Source organism: Mus caroli, chromosome 5, assembly GCF_900094665.2.
Source record: "Mus caroli chromosome 5, CAROLI_EIJ_v1.1, whole genome shotgun sequence".
Taxonomy (NCBI): Eukaryota; Metazoa; Chordata; class Mammalia; order Rodentia; family Muridae; genus Mus; species Mus caroli.
This window is the reverse complement of record NC_034574.1, coordinates 108,384,994-108,398,689: the sequence shown is the minus strand read 5'-3', so window position 1 is coordinate 108,398,689 and position 13,696 is coordinate 108,384,994. Positions and strand designations below refer to the sequence as shown.

General features: G+C 51.7%; 1 protein-coding gene across 6 annotated transcripts in view; it reads right to left on the bottom strand.

Moving 5' to 3' along the window:
- Window positions 1-147: 147 nt before the first annotated feature.
- Msi1 (musashi RNA binding protein 1) overlaps window positions 148-13,696 on the bottom strand; it is a 33,609-nt gene continuing 20,060 nt past the window's right edge. For 3 of the 6 annotated variants that reach the window (XM_029476928.1, XM_021162672.2, XM_021162674.2), the window contains exons 10-15: window positions 10,160-10,240; window positions 8,519-8,575; window positions 5,314-5,382; window positions 4,552-4,739; window positions 4,023-4,086; window positions 148-1,639 (exon numbers count right to left, since the gene is read on the bottom strand). In XM_029476928.1, the coding sequence (XP_029332788.1) occupies window positions 4,045-4,086; window positions 4,552-4,739; window positions 5,314-5,382; window positions 8,519-8,575; window positions 10,160-10,240 (437 nt within the window). In that variant the 3' untranslated portion in view covers window positions 148-1,639; window positions 4,023-4,044. The remainder of the gene's footprint in view (window positions 1,640-4,022; window positions 4,087-4,551; window positions 4,740-5,313; window positions 5,383-8,518; window positions 8,576-10,159; window positions 10,241-13,696) is intronic. The other 3 variants (XM_029476927.1, XM_021162676.2, XM_029476929.1) reach the window with 3 other exon arrangements.

Here is a 13,696-nt window from a genome sequence, read left to right as displayed (position 1 = left end):
CTTCCCTCAGATGTGTAGAAAAATTAAAGATAAAATCCAGTAAAATGTAGCTTCTCTTTTATTAGGAAATATTAAAAACAAAAACCGAAAAAAAAAAAAAAAAAAAAAAAAAAAAAAAAAAAAAAAAAAAAAAAAAAACCAAAACCCAAAAAACAAAAACCAACAACAAACGCTAACAGCCGCGCATCTTGGTAACGAAGATTATTGCTTTGAGTTCTTGGGACTTATTGGTTGAGTGAGTGCCTCACACAGACAGTTAACTCTCCAAAGGGGGCTTTGAAGGCGGGGAGGGGGGGTCTCTGCTGGGGAAGGGAGCTTGAGGCCCCTCCCCAGCCTCAGGAAGGACAGAGAGGGGCTGACAGCAGGTACGACTCAGCCCTGCCATGCCAGGTCTCACCTCATGTTCACACCCTGAGCCCCCGTCTCTTCTCCCCTCCCAAAGGGGCTCCAGGGTGGGGGGGTGGGGGTTACCAAGGGCTCTGGTCACGGGATCATCCTGGTGGGAAGCTTCAGTGAGGATGTGGGGGTTCCCTGAGAAGCCCTTTGCTTTCCTGGTATCTACTCCTTGCTGAAGCGCTTCCCGATGCCCACTCCTGGGTGGGGGGTGGGGGGGCTCAGAGCAGAAACCATGAAGGTCCCACCTAGGTGGGGGCCAGGAGGGGCCTTTGGAGAGCCAATTCCTTCCCAGCAGTGGCTCTGGGCAAGCCCTCCTCTCCCCTGGCCCCTTGCTCCCCTAACCAGGGGGTTTCTTGGGGGAGAGTCCACCCAAGGCCTTGAACTCGGGGAGGGCCTGAGAGTATGGGCCTGCCGTGGCCAGAGCTGAGGTCTGCAACCTTACAGTAACGGTGTCTGAGGAGGAAGGGACAGAGACAGGGAGAAGGGGAGGGGGGAGGGACTTTTGCCCTGTGGGGTCAGACAAATGCTGTCACCCCAAGGGGGTCTTAGGGAAGGGTTGGGTAGGGCTTTACCTCACAGTATTTACATATGATACAGGATGGGGTGGCTCCAGGGGCTCGGCCTGGCCTACCCCACAGCCCTGCCCTCCTCTCCAGGGTTGGGAGGGAGAAGGCCAGGAACCCACACCCACAGACACTACGTTCTCAGCTGGTGTGGGGGGCACCTGGCCCCTTGCCCCCTGCGGCCTGGGGCTTCACATTCACAAACCTAGAAATAGTTTAAAAACAGTTTCTTAAAAAAAAAAAAAAAGNAAAGAGCAAAAAGAGGGAAAAGCCAGAATTAAAAACAAACAAACAAACAAAAAACCGGGTTGGGGCCTCGGTCTGCAGCAGGCCCCTTCTGCCCGCCCTCCAGCTATGCCTTTCTGGGGGGGGGTGCCATAAAGGGGGCAGCAGGAAGGGATGGGGCAGACCGGAGAGGGCAGATCTGGTGTGGGGGGAGGGCAACTGGCTAATCCAAAAATAAATAAAAGTGACCAGGGAGAAAGGCAGGTGGGAGCGAAGAGACAAGGTCAGAACAGGGAGGTTAGTAGGGGAGCCAGATGTGAGGGGGCTGGGCCCAGGGGTTGAGGGACAGGCAGTAGCGGTCCGAGTGGCAGCCAAGGGGCTGGGCTGCTGCGGCTGAGGTGTCCCAATCCCCTTGCTGGCTCAGTCCGGTCCTCAGTCAGATGCAGGCTGGGGTGCTGAAAGACAGTGTGAAAGATAGTGTGGGACCCGGCAGAACAGGCATGCCCGCTGTCTTTCCCAACCCCTTTCTTTCTAGATGAATTTTGTTCAGATTTTGCACTTCCTGTTACATGTTGGGACGACACTGGGCACTTTCCCCAGATCTTGAATAACTCGATTTCCGTTCCCTGCGAAGCTTTATCTGAGTCCCCTGAAGATTTCATTATTTTATGCATGAGACCACTGTAGCTCTCTTCAGACACACACCAGAAGAGAGCATCGGATCCCATTACAGAAGGTTGTGAGCCACCATGCGGTTGCTGGGAATTGAACTCAGGACCTCTGGAAGAGTGGTCAGTGCTCTTAACCGCTGAGCCATCTCCCAAGCCCCTGAACCTCACAGAAAACGGCACCATCTCATGTTAGTTTTATTCTTCTTATGTTTTCATCCCCTCATTATTATTTATTATTGCGTGTTCAACTATGTTTACTGCCGGGCGTGGTGGTGCATGCCCTTTTAGGCCGAGGCAGGCAGGTCTCTGACCTGAGGTCGGCCTGCTCTACACAGCAAGTTCCGGGCCAGCCATGACTTACACAGTGTGATTCTGTTTAAAAATAAAAATAAAAAAAATGCTCATTTGTGCGTGCGTGTGTGTACATGCACACACAAGGGTGGAGGAGACTGTAGAGGAGAGAGCACTGTTGGATTCCCAGGGGCTTGGAGTTACAGGTTTTGAGCCGTCTGATGTGAATTCAGCCCTTTTCAAGAGTTGTGTGCGTTCTCTATCACTGAAGCAGCTCTCCAGGACCCAGGTATTTTTACACCTTTAAGAAGATTTACTGTGTGTGTTGTGGGCTGGACTCAAGGCTGTGGCACTCCTCCACCATCAGCCTCTTGAGTGCTGGGATTACACATGTCAACCTAATTTATATCCTATCGTATAAGCTGTCTAATTTCCTACAGTATCCGTATATTCTGTCTAGCTACACTTTTCTTCCTCTTCCTCCTTCTCGTCGTCCCCTCCCCCTTTCTTCTTTGAGACAGGGTCTCTCTGTGCATCCCTGGATGGCTTGGAACTCGCTCTGTAGATCAGTCAGGACCCGGGTCCCCAGCACCTGCATGGCGGCTCACGACTGTCTCTGACTCCAGCTGCAGAGGCTCTGATACCCTCCTCTGGCCTCAGCAGGACACACACACACACACACACACAGAGTGGGCACACACATTCACAGGTAAAGCTCAGTATAGATCATGCCAGGCATGCAAAGCCCTGCCTGGGTTCAATGGCAGCACAAATTAAAAATCTCCACATGTAACACTGTCCCTTGGGAACTTGGAGCCAGTTTACACAGAGAGCAATGTTGGGCGTCATTAATTGTAAAAAACAAAACAAAACAAAAATAAAAGAACAAATCTTTGTTAGTCCAATGTTATATGATTAATTAGTATTTCATTTACATATTAGTTAATATTTTGTTTCTTTTCTCTCGATCTTGTTTTTTGAGACAGGGTTTCTCTGTGTATCCCTGGTTGTCCTAGAATTCACTCTGTAGACCAGGCTGGCCTCAAATTCAAGGGGATCTTCCTGCCTCTGCTGACCATGTGCTGGGATTAAGGGCTATAACACCACCACCACCGCCGCCGCCACCACCACCACCGCCTTGCCTTGCCTTGCCTCGCTAATATTCAGCTTTTTAACACAGGGTCTTGTTATGCACATCAGGCTGACTGGCAGCTCACTTTGTAGCCCAATCTGGCTTTGACTTTGTAATCTACCTGCCTTTGCCTCCCGTGTTCAGGGCTAATGTATAAATATTATTTGTGTAGATGTGTGTACTGTATGCATGTATACGGGAGGATATAAGTACACGTGTGTGTACGTGCACGTGGAGGTCAGAGGTTGATGGCAACTGCCTTCTCCAGTCTCACTTTTTGAGACAGGTACTCCCAGGGAACGTGGGCTAAATGGCTGGCTAGTGAGCATCAGGGACCCAGCCACCTGTCAGTGCTGCGGGTCCCAGGTCCGGGACGCTGTGCTCATCTTTCTGGGGGTCTAGGGTTCTGAACTCAGATCCTTGTTGGTTAAGCAGGTACTTTACCAACTCACACATCTCCCCCAGAGCCTCACTCTGTAGCCCTAGCTGGCCTAGAACTCAAAGTAATCCTCCTGCCTCGGCCTCAGATCATAGACAGGCAATGTGCCACCATGCCTGGCTTAACTTAAATCGGACTGTGGCAGGCTAAGCATCTTCTCTTGTGTCTGCTGGCCACTGCTGGCATCCAGGCCCGCCTCTTGTCCTGGTCTGGGAACTCTATGAAGTGGAGATGGGGCTGGCATTCGAGATAGCATAGCTGAGGGTTGGCGGCCCAGTGCCCCCCACATCCCCCCATCTCCTCACCTCCTGCTACCTCCTCCCTGTTTCAGTGGTACCCATTGGTGAAGGCTGTGGCAATCAAGGGACCCTGAAAAGAAAAGAGTTAGACTCCGAGGATCCTGGGTTGCATTCAGGCAAACCGTGGGGGGGCTCCTGCTCTCCCCGTGGGACCCCTATGGTGAGACACAGGTTCTTCTGGCTGGCACGGGTTGCCCTGGTACAGATGGGCTAACGGGGCACAGATCTACTTGTGTACAAGGCGGGGCCTGGGGACCTGTGTAGAGCCAGTTCCCTGGTTAAAACTGGGATGCTCCTGAGCTGGACTCTGACCACACAGAAAGGAGATGGCATTGCATTTGTACAGCACCCTGGGGCCGCTGGACAGAGTCCAGGATAGAGCTTATCACAGGACACCCTCTAGTCCTTGTGGATACTTTCTTCCTGTCACCCTCCCTCAAGCCCCGCTCGCCCCTCCCCAAGATAGACAAGGCCGCTCCCTCCCGCAGTTTCAGACATCTCCCAGCGTGAAGGGGGTGAGGTGGAGGCCACTCACCCCAAGACTGTGGCCGAAACCAGTGCTGGGGGCGGGGCTGGCGGCACTGATGTAACTGCTGACCCCTGAGTCCTGGTTGGCTGCCCCGTAGAGCTCAGCCATGGGGCCGGGGCTTGTGGTCCCTAGGAAGCCCCCTGTGCGGCTGGGAGTGGAACCTGGAGGGGGAGCCATCGTCCAGGGGTGAGAGCCTGGCAACCCAGAAAGAACAGAGTGATAGCCGGGTGCCCAAGGCCACCCCACACACCCGCTCCAATTCCCTCCCACCCAGCCCTGGACCGGAGACTACCCCCACCCCCACCCCCTGGAGATCGCGCTGGCTCCCGTCATGTCCCGTGTGACCTCTGAACAGCCTCCTCTCCCTCTGAGCCCATTCAAGTCTTCCTCAACCTAGTACATTTTCTAAGGCTGGCGTACGTCACTATTGCTTCACACTCTGTTGGCCCACTGCCCATTCCTGTGCAAACTGGCTGTCCCCCTGGGCTACAACAACCCTTGTTCCTTCCTTCATCCTCCTCCTGTAAGCCCTTCCTCAGCCTTTCTTAAAGCAGCAGCTGACAACTAACTCTTCTAGTGCCCAATGTCCCCAGAGCGGCAGGGTCATGACCCTCTGCACTCGGACACCCAGCAGCTTGTATGCTCTGGGGGACACAGCATCACTCTTGGCTGGCTCGTACACTCAATTCAGTGAATGCTTGTGTAATAGACAAACACCCTCTGGACTCCTCTGTCCCCTCCCTGTGCTCCCTTCCCAGAAGGTCTCACCTGTCCCTCGAACTACAGCTGCCGCCGCCGCCGCCGCTGCCATGGGCCCATAAGCTGTGAGAGGGATAGCTGGAAGACAAAGGGCGTGCACTGAGCTGGAGGAGAAGAAAGGACCCTACCGTCCGGTAGCGCTTCTCCCACCTAGACCTCGTGTGGAGGGGGGGGTTGTCAAAGCACAGACAGGGTGGACAGCCATCCTGAACCCGACCTAACGCGTCCCAGGGAGCAGCTGCGCCTCAGTCTCCATACCAGACCCTAGGACACACTTGAGTAATATTCCTGACCCGCTGTGGATAAGGCACCAGTACTTTCTCCACAGGGCAGGACAATGGCTGTCTGGCTACAAGGGGCCTGGGGCTGGGGGGTGAGGTTCCTTTTCTTTTCATTTTGAAATTTATTTATTTATTTATTTTATTATTTATTTATTTATTTATTTATTTTGTTTTTCGAGACAGGGTTTCTCTGTATAGCCTTGGCTGCCCTGGAACTCACTTTGTAGACCAGGCTGGCCTCGAACTCAGAAATCCGCCTGCCTCTGCCTCCCGAGTGCTGGGATTAAAGGCATGCGCCACCACGCCCGGCTGAAATTTATTTATTTTTAACATATTCACTTTACATCCCGCTCACTGTCCCCTCCCACAACCCTTCCTCATCCTCCCTCTACTCCTCTGAGTGGGTGACCCCCCCCCCCCCCCCCCCTCCCCCCCCCCCCCCGCTCACTGTCCCCTCCCACAACCCTTCCTCATCCTCCCTCTACTCCTCTGAGTGGGTGACCCCCCCCCCGCCCTGAGCATCCCCCCACCCTGTCACTTGAACTCTCTGTGAGGCTAGGTAGTTCTTTTCCCACTAAGGCCAGACAGGCAGCCCAGCTAGAAGAACGTAACCCACGGACACACAACAGATTTTGGGATACCTGCACCCCTGTTTCCAGTTGTTCGGGACCCACATGAAGACCAAGCCGCAAGTCTGCTACATATGATGGGGAGGCCTGGGTCCAGCCCGGGGTCTGCTCTTTGGTGATGGTTGAGACTCTGAGAGCCCCAAGGGACCAGGTTTGTTGACTCTGCTGGTCCTTAGGGCCTCCCTGACCACCAGGCTAAAAATGACCAGTGTCCCCTCCAAGTCCCTCAGCCCATCTCCTGTCTTCCTGTTTCTTTTCTTTCTGTTTTTGTTTTTTTGTTTTTGTTTGTTTTCAAGACAGGGTTTCTCCGTGTTAGTCCTGGCTGTCCTGGAACTCACTCTGTAGACCAGGCTAGCCTCAAACTCAGAAATCGACCTGCCTCTGCCTCCCAAGTGCTGGGATTAAAGGTGTGTGCCACCACAACCGGCTTGTCTTCCTGTTTCTATTCTGCAGTTCTGTATACAGTAGGTCCTTAATAAATACTACACTATCCTCTACTTTTTGTTTTTTGTTTTTGGTCTTCTTTTTGAGACAAGGCCTTGTTATGTGTAGCCCAGGCTGGTCTTGAACTCACTTCTAATTCCCCTTTTTCCAACTCACAAGGGCTGGGATATAGCCATGTTCCATTGTAACTGACTGGTACTATATATACAGTGCTGTGGCCTGAAACCAGGCTTCTGTGCATATGAGATAAGCAGACCACCAGATAAACGCGACACCCCCGACTGTCCATCCCCTGAAAACCTTTAGTCAAGTTGTGCTGCAGGAGACCCAAACCCGTGACACTGTGGTGTCTGAGGTTTGGATTCTCCTTTTTGTAACCGGCCATCCAACTGGCTTCTTCTCACTGAGACTCCGCCCCCTCACCTTCTCCTTCTCCGTTTAGTTCTTCCACCAGCTTGAAGCCCTAACCACTCAGTTCAGCCTTTATCTTCCCAGGGATCTTCCATTTACTTAACTAATCCATGCGCCTCTGTTAGGAACCAGCTCCTGCTGGGTGGGGGACCTTATCTGTGTCTGTGCCCCTTAACCTTCCACCCCAGTGCCTGGCCAAGCATCGGCACAATAAATATGTACTGAACACATAAAAGAAATACTCTGATCTCCGTTCCAAGACAGGAAAAAAAGTTCAGACGCCACATTCCAAAAGGGCTGCAGAAGCTGGAGTCCATGGGCCCCTCTGCCAAGACACCTTTGGCATTGACTCAGGCCTACAGGGTGGACACTGGGCACTAAGGTCTCAGGGGTTCTAGCCCTTCACACGGCAAACTCTAGCCAACCTCCATGAGTTCTTATCAGAAAGAATTATTCTTGGTATAATAAATATTTGCTAGCCTCGCTAGCCTGTACATTTGGCTATGAGTAGGTAAGGTCTGGGTATACCCCTGCTTTCGTGCCTGGTAGCCTGGTGGTACATGCTGCACACAGTAGGTACTCACACAAGGGTCTTACATGAGGAGAGAGGAAGCCCTGCCCCCTGCCCCAAGTGCCAGACCCTTTGATCCTTGCGGTCCCTTACATCCACCACCGCCAGGACCCTGCTCCCTCCCCTCCCCCCCTTCACCCCAGTCTCTCTTCTCCCGCTGCACCCTTGGAAGGAAGATCTGAAGCAGTTTCCCCACACATAGCCAGGGTGGGGGGGGGGGCAGAGTCCGCAGGTAGGGTGGAAGAAAGCGGGTTGGACAGAGAAGCCCCTCATGGCCCACCTCATGTGCACAACCACTTGGCCTGACCCAGCTCCAGAGCTGAGTTGCGCCTCCCTCGTGGCCAAACGTTTTTGTCCTTATTTTCCTAGGAGGAGCCCACGGGCATCCCTGGGGTCCAGATGGGGCCATCGGAGGTATGTCGCTTGGGCCCCAAGTTATCTGGGTAACTTGGGGTGTGTTAACGAGACAGAACGAGGACTGCAAAGTTCTTACAAGATGAAAGTTGGGGGGTTCTAGTTTCTTGGGGGAAATTAGATGAGAATGCTGCACTGGGTACAGGCACCCCCAGTTCTGCGTATAAAGTCCCTCTTAGCCTGCTGTGCTCCAAGTTCGTGACCCTGGCCTGTTCACCACTGGGCACCAGAGCCTCCACGGTGCCTGGCACACAGGAGACACTAGATAAGTATTAGATGAGTGACTTTACCTCCGTCTGCCTGGCTTGGCCTCCCGCCCCACCCTCGAGGGCCATTAGCTGAAGCAACTGGCCAGTGCCCAGGTACAGTCGTTCTGCCAGCTTTACCCTGGGGAAGGGGACAGTCCCTCTCCCCTCCTTTCTCCCCGCGTGGCCTATGAGATGCACGGAATCTGAGCCACTGACCTGTGAGCTCGGGGAGAACTGGGGCGCTCGGGAGAGGGCTCCGCTCTACACGGAATTCTAAAATGAAACGTAAGACAGCTTAGGAAATCGCAGGGGAGCCCCTTTGGCATGGCCCCTGGCAGGGGACGGGGGGGGGGGGCGGCAGGGAGAAATGCACCCACGGGGACCAGGGGCGAGGGGACGGGTCATGCATGGGACTCAAGAACTGGGAATGGAAAGTGCACAGTCTCAGTAGGTGAGGTGGGGCAGAGGGGTGAAAGAGAGAGAGAGAGAGACGGACAGACAGAGGATATGAAAGGGAGAATGAACGAAACTAGAGATGCCGCCTAATCCTGCGCACGAGGCACCACCAGCAGTGGGATTCCTGAGGTTTGGTGCTGAGAACTGAGCCCAGGGCTTTACACAGGCTAGATCAGTAAGAGAAGCACCTACTCATCTGCACCCCGGGGCCCCGTTTCTGTTCCGTTTTTTAAAGGCTTATTTATTTTATGTGTATGGGTGTTTCGCCGACAGGTGTATATATATATATATATGCATGCCACGTGTATGCCTGGGGCCTTTGGAGTTCTGAAGGATGTTTTAAATGCTCTGTAAATGGAGTTACAGACAGTTGCAAGCCACCATAAGGGTGCCGGGGACTGAACCTTTGTCCTCCAGAACAGCCAGGATTCTTAACTGGGGTCAGTCCCTAGTGACACCACTTCCCAGTCGAATCTTTGTAGCAACTCTCCCGTCCTCTGAGCAGTTTCTCATCTCTACAACAGGATCCCCGAGAGGGCTAGGGGTCTGTGGTGTGTACCAAGGACTGCAAGCTAAACAAACAGCCCAAGGGCAGGGGAGGTAAATGCTTAGGGACCCCTCCAGGAAATAAGACCCAAACGGACTGGGATGTGTAGCTCAGTGGTAGAGGCCTTAACATCCCTGAGGCCCTGGGTTCAATGCCCGTAACCAGCCACAGCACGGAAAAGGAGTAGGTGGCTACATGGTGAACTTGAGGCCAGCCTAGGCTCTACCTCAACAACAGATGAACAACACTTGGGACGTGGCTCTGGCGGAGCACATGTGAGGTCCAGTCCACTCCCAGCACTACAGAGACAACCAACCAAGGGTCTGGAAATGATTTGATACTTAACAGGAAACAATGCTAAATACTGACACAACAGCCCAGGGTTTTGTATTTCTGTTTAAAAAATAGGCCTAGTGTTATCTTTATGTTGCAGCTTTAAGGTTCAGCAGGTAAGCTCTCAGGCTCTGTACAGCACTTGGTACCCCGTGAAGACTTAGTACAGCACCTTTAAGTACCTTTGTGAGGACGTGAATCCCAATAGCCCTTGGAGAACCCCCCCCACCCCCAAGTCCAGGGCTGTCTTTGGAGGGACTGGCAATTCTGAAGTCGGGCAGGGATGGAGAAAGTCAGAAGACAGGCAGAGAATGGATGGCCTGGGCAAAATTGTACCATGCAGGGCTACACCAGGATCCCCATACTCTTGGTGGAGGGGGTGGGAGAAAGAGACTCCTCGGACACGCCCTTCCTTCCAAGCATCTGGCCATGCACTCTAGATGCCCGCCATCCTGAGGAGGAGTCACACTGTCTGGAACTGGGGACATGCTGGTGGTGGAGAGACACCCAAGGGGACTTACCGGGGAACTGGTAGGTATAACCAGGGGCAAGGCCTGTGTAACTCCGGCTGGCGTAGGTCGTGGCTTGGAACCCTGGGTAACCTGATGGGACAAAGGGGCGGTGTCAGAAACCTTGTTGCCCTCAGCGGGAGGGGGGGGGGCACGGCCAGCTTGGATCTGAGAGTGCTCATAGTCTTCCTACAGCTAGCTTGTCACAGATAAGCCTTAGGTTTCCAGAAGTCTTCTATGCACCAAGCCCCAAGCTGGGCACTGCGTTTATTATTTTACGAGACCTCCCAAGTGCTGTATCAGGGAGGCCTGGCGAGGGGCTCACTGTACAAACATGGAAACTGAGGCACAGAGAGCTGAAACTGGTTAAGAATAACACAACCCCGCTACCCAACTCTTCCCACCCGGGCTCCCATCTTCCTCTGCTCCCGATCTCTCACACAGCTTTCTCTTCCCGCCTCTACGCCCCGACTCGCTGTTTCTCATCGTTTGCAGAGATCAGACCAGGGCCCTTGCACACAATGCCATCTCTGCCCGTGGCACCCACACGAGACCACTGAGGCCTTGTTACACTGGTGTCAGGCAGGTCTCTCCTCTCTCTGCACGGAGGCTACAGTTCCTCCTGTGTCGTCCCACGATTCCTCTGAGGGTGGGCATTCTATTACCCAGAAAGAAGAAAGCCCTCTGTCAGTGCTCATGGAGCACTGGAATTCGGGTTCAGATCCGATTAGCTCCCTGGTTCTCCCCCACCAGCCCTTGCAGGCTCAGCATGTGTGGTGCATGGGTGTGTATGCATGCAAGGTCTCAGTAACTCGAGAGTGTCCTTTCCTGTCGCTCTCTGCCTCATTTTATTTTGAGGCTGGGTCTCTCCCAGAGCCTAGAGCTTCCCCACTGTCTACACTGGGTGACCAGGAAGGCTCCAGCCCTAGGTTCCAGATGTCGCTTTCACAACAGCGCTGGGGATAAGAACTCTCTGTGACTGGGTAGTGGATGTTCTACCCACTGGGCATCCCCGCAGCTCCCAACTGACTGCATTATTTATTACTTTTTTCTATAGTTGTTCGAAATCACTTAAGCCAAAAACAACTGACCGAAGACAAAGGTGTTTCTCAAAGTGCTGGATGGGTAGACAACAAAAGAGAGGCAGTGAACCACCTCATTCCAGCCCCAGACGGTCTGGGGAGGACCAAGACCTGCTTTGAGAGAGCTCCACCTCCAACACACCCTAAGCTGGTCACCTCAGCGAGATTGAGAATTCATCCTTGGTTACGAACCGAGTTCTAAACTATCCTGGGCTACATGGGTCCATCTCAAAAAAAAAATAAAATAAAATAGAGCCAGGCATGGTACCACATACCTTTAATCCCAGCCCTTGAGAGACAGAGGCAAGTGGACCTCTGTAAATCTGAGGCCAGCCTGGTCTAGTACAGTTAGGGCTAAGAAGTAAGATGCTGTCTCAAACAAACAAACAAACAAATAAGCTGGCAATAGCAAAAAAATTTTCGGTCAACTAATAATAGTAGGAAATAGTACATTAGATCTAAATATTTCATCAATATAAAACTATAATGCAAAAAAAAAAACCAACTATAATGTGCTAACACCCCCCGCATGTGCCCACAATTATAAAGATTAAAAAATACGTTAAGGCAGTTGAAGGGAGAGGCAGAGGCAGGCAGATCTCTGTAAGCTTAAAGCCAGCCTGGTCTACAGAGCAAGTTCCAGGTTACCCAGTTACCAACAGATCCTGTCTTTAAAAAAAAAAAAAAAAAAAATCATAGTTTTAAGGAAAAGAGCTTTTCCTCAAAAGACCCAGAAAAAACTTACACATACTGGGCTGGAGAGATGGCTCGGTACTTCTTTATAAAATTTATTCTATTCCTATTACTATTATTTAATTTTTTGAGGTAGGGTCTTACTATGTAGCCTTGGTTATACTGGAACTCACTCCGTAGAGCAGGATGGCCTCCAGCTTACAGAGATCTGCCTGTTTCTGCCTCCTGAGTGCAGGGATTAAAGGCATGCGCCACCACCACCAACACCTGGCATAATTTATATTTTCATATTTATACTTACACTTTATATTTTAAGATTATAGTTTAATTAGCCTATGTGTGGTGTGACTGGGGGGAGGGGAGCTCTGTGATCTCCACAGACGTCCCTAGGGAGGTCAGAGTCACAGGCATGAGCTGTTAGACAACCGGGAATCGAATTCGGGTCCTCGGAGAGAGAAGATTTAACTCATAGGCACACACCCATCTCTCCAGCCTCGTCCTGGAACAGGCTAGCCACTAACTCCCCCTGGCCGTATGTTCATCTTCTCAGTGTTTGTCTTTACCCTTGATTATTTGTATGTATATGTTTATGTGCATGTCTGGTCTATGCATATCGCCTGCATGGAAAGTGAGGAGCTACAGGATTCCCTGGAACTGGCGGTGTGGGTGTGGGCAGGCATGAGTCCAGGGAGTGAAACCCCGGTTCTCTACAAAGGCAGTTACGACTTTTAACTGCTGAGCTGGCTTTCCAGCCCGTTGTCTGTGCGTGTGTGTATATATGTATCTGAGTATGTGTGAGTGTGTGTGCCTGTGTCTATGTGTATGAGTCTATGTGTCTCTATGTGTGTATGTATACATATGTGTATCTCTGTATGTATGTATATCTATATGTGTATATGTGTGTATGTGCTCGAGTGCCCTCTCATGTGTGCTCCCTAAGGAATGAGCATACATATAACACCTCATGATCTAGGTACTTTTCTTTGTGAAATTCACCTTTGTTTAAAAAAAAAAATTAATGTGGCCGGGCATAGTGGCGCACTTGGGAGGCAGAGGCAGGCGGATTTCTGAGTTCGAGGCCAGCCTGGTCTACAGAGTGAGTTCCAGGACAGCCAGGGCTGCACAGAGAAACCCTGTCTTGAAAAACAAAAAACAAACAAAAACCCAACCAAACAAAAATTAATGTATGAGTATCTGCACATACACCTGCTCGCCAGAAGAGGGCATCAGATCCCATTACAGATGGTTGTGAGTCACTCCATGTGGTTGCTGAGAATTGAACTCAGGACTGCTCTGGAAGAAGACACCAAGCATTGTCTTCTTTAATCCCAGCACTTGGGAGGCAGAGGCAAGCGGATCTCTGAGTTCAAAGCCAGCCTGGTCTACAGAGTGAGTTCCAGTCCAGGACAGTCAGGGCTACACAGAGAAACCCTGTCTCAAAAACAAACAAACAAACAAAAAACAACCCAGCACTTGCAAGGCAGAGGCAGGTGGATTTCTGAGTTCGAGGCCAGCCTGGTCCACAAAGTGAGTGATTTCCAGGACAGCCAAGGCTACACANANAAACCCTGTCTNNAAAAACCAANAAAAANAAAAANAAAAANAAAAAAAAAAAAAAACCCTCTGGAAGGGGCTGGTGAGATGGCTCAGGGGGTAAGAGCACCTGACTGCTCTTCTGAAGGTCCGAAGTTCAAATCCCAGCAACCACATGGTGGCTCACAACCATCCGTAATGAGATCTGACTCCCTCTTCTGGTGTGTCTGAAGACAGCTAC